At 48.7% G+C, this 2,020-nt stretch overlaps 1 protein-coding gene across 1 annotated transcript in view; it reads right to left on the reverse strand.

Annotated features, from left to right (window-relative positions):
* Positions 1–2,020, reverse strand: part of ITGB5 (integrin, beta 5) — a 57,940-nt gene that overhangs the window by 39,434 nt on the left and 16,486 nt on the right. The window contains exon 4 of the mRNA XM_010132142.1: positions 449–617. Within this exon, the coding sequence (XP_010130444.1) occupies positions 449–617 (169 nt within the window). The remainder of the gene's footprint in view (positions 1–448; positions 618–2,020) is intronic.

The raw sequence follows: 2,020 nt of genomic DNA on the forward strand, positions 1-2,020 counted from the left end.
CTCCAATCCTCAGAAAAATAGGTCAACCACTGCAAGATGTGTTTGACACACAAGAAAGGCACTGAGCTGCAACACGGTGCTGCTGCACACACAAGTGTATGTGAATCTTAAAGGATTTCGACCCAGATGCTCAGGGATCAGCACCTACAAGTCTAACCACGTGATGCAATCTCAGCCCTCAATTTGCATGTGCAAAAGCTCCCTTATTACCCCTTTAAACTAGAAAAATATTAACCTTTTTCTTCTTTGGCTGTTCATGTACAAAAGCACCTGAAAACAATAGCTTCTAATTTTCTAGGCATTTTTCATGGTTTCTGCAAGAAAAAAAATTAGTAGTTCCTTGCAAGCAACAGCATACTGAAGCTTTACCCTGGACCAAGAACAAAGCAGAAGAACCCTCCTCCTCTTTTGCTTTACTTCAAAATCCCAGAAGTCAAGAATGACTCACCTTGCACACAGCAGCCTGCAAAATCGCATCGAAACCGCCCTCTGGAGCATCTCGGTTGCGGGAAACCTTCTGTTTCTGAACTTCTTCATTGAAACGGTCAACTTTATCCGTTAGGGACAAGAGGTGGCGGAAGCCAAAGGATGGGACACAGCTGGGGAACAGCTTGTAACTGCAATGGGAACAGAGGAGTGTGGTCAGCTGTGAGGATCCACACCAGCAGCCAACAGCTGCAGAAGCTCCCGGCTCTACCACGTTGGTTTACAAATTTCTGTTCAGAGGGATGAAATACTTCCACAAGGCTTCATGTTTTGGAAACTTTGATTTCTGGGTATTTACCTACCAAAACCCTATAGTAGAGCCTTTTATTTTTGTTTCCCCCAGGGGCTTTGAGCAACTGAAGTTTCCAGAGATCTCACCAGACTGAACATCTCTCTCCATGTAAGCTGTGAGTGGAGACCCCAAGCACCAGTTCACCCTGGGCCACACAGCTCTGCCGTTTCAGCACCTATAAAGCAGTGTTCTCACGCAGTGCAGGATGTGACCCACAGTGATAGGGAGGGCGTGTTTTGGCAGCAGCCTGGGAGGGTGGTGAGAGCCATGCCACATGTCTGCAAACCAGTGGGCTGGTGTCAAAAGGCATCACACAGGAGCATCATTGCTGAGAGCTACCCTTCCCCTAGTTTTCAACATGCATTTTCGCTCTGTTATGCAGTTCTCTTGGCAATACATGCCAGCCTGCACCCACTGCACATGCCAATCGCCCTCCCTGCTTCTCAGAGTTCCACTGCAGCAGAAAGGTAGGTGTGGCACCCTGAGGCAGAGAAATGCCTCGGCAGGCTACCAGGAAAACTTCTTTTTCCACACAAAACTATCAGGAGGCAGCTCCGATTCTTGCTGCGTGGCCAGGAGAGCTCAGCCAAGCAGCTCCTGGGGCATGGGAAATCAGTGAGTGTGTGCGGGGGAGAGGGACAAGAAGGGTTAAGAAGAAAATGTGTTTAAAAAGGAGTTGGCTGGCACTAATTCACTCTTATCTTCAAAAATAAAACCTGGAGAACAATTAAAGGTCTCTGCTGACACATGACCCACTGTGGCTATGTTGTAAGAGGCTTTTCGCACAAAGGAATATCTAAGATTTACCACCGCTGGGAACTCAAACCCCTCACAAGGGACCCCAGAGCAGGGATTTGCACCCCCATAGCCATGCACACACCTAACCACAGGCCAGGACCCACTGCCCTGAGCCCGTCTGGCAATTAGAGCCATCCCTTGCAATCAGCCCAGTGCTCAGACTTCCATCCTGCTCACATCTAGGGCCAAGGCAAGGAGTTTGCCATGTCTGAAACCTCTGGACTGCAGGGTCTCAGCAAGCAGCCCTTAACCCATATGATAGATCTGGGTGCTCGGTTTGCCAGAGCCCTGGTGCAGAAAGAGAGCACTGACACACTCTAGGGTGCCACCTCCCAAGAAGGCGTATAATTTAATTTTTTTTTTGCTTGTTTTACAGTCCAGGTTTGCTGGTAGAAGCTGCAGGCAGTAGCAGGACATCTGTGGATATCTGAGTGACTATGCAAG

Source organism: Buceros rhinoceros, unplaced genomic scaffold, assembly GCF_000710305.1.
Source record: "Buceros rhinoceros silvestris isolate BGI_N320 unplaced genomic scaffold, ASM71030v1 scaffold7030, whole genome shotgun sequence".
Classification (NCBI taxonomy): Eukaryota; Metazoa; Chordata; class Aves; order Bucerotiformes; family Bucerotidae; genus Buceros; species Buceros rhinoceros.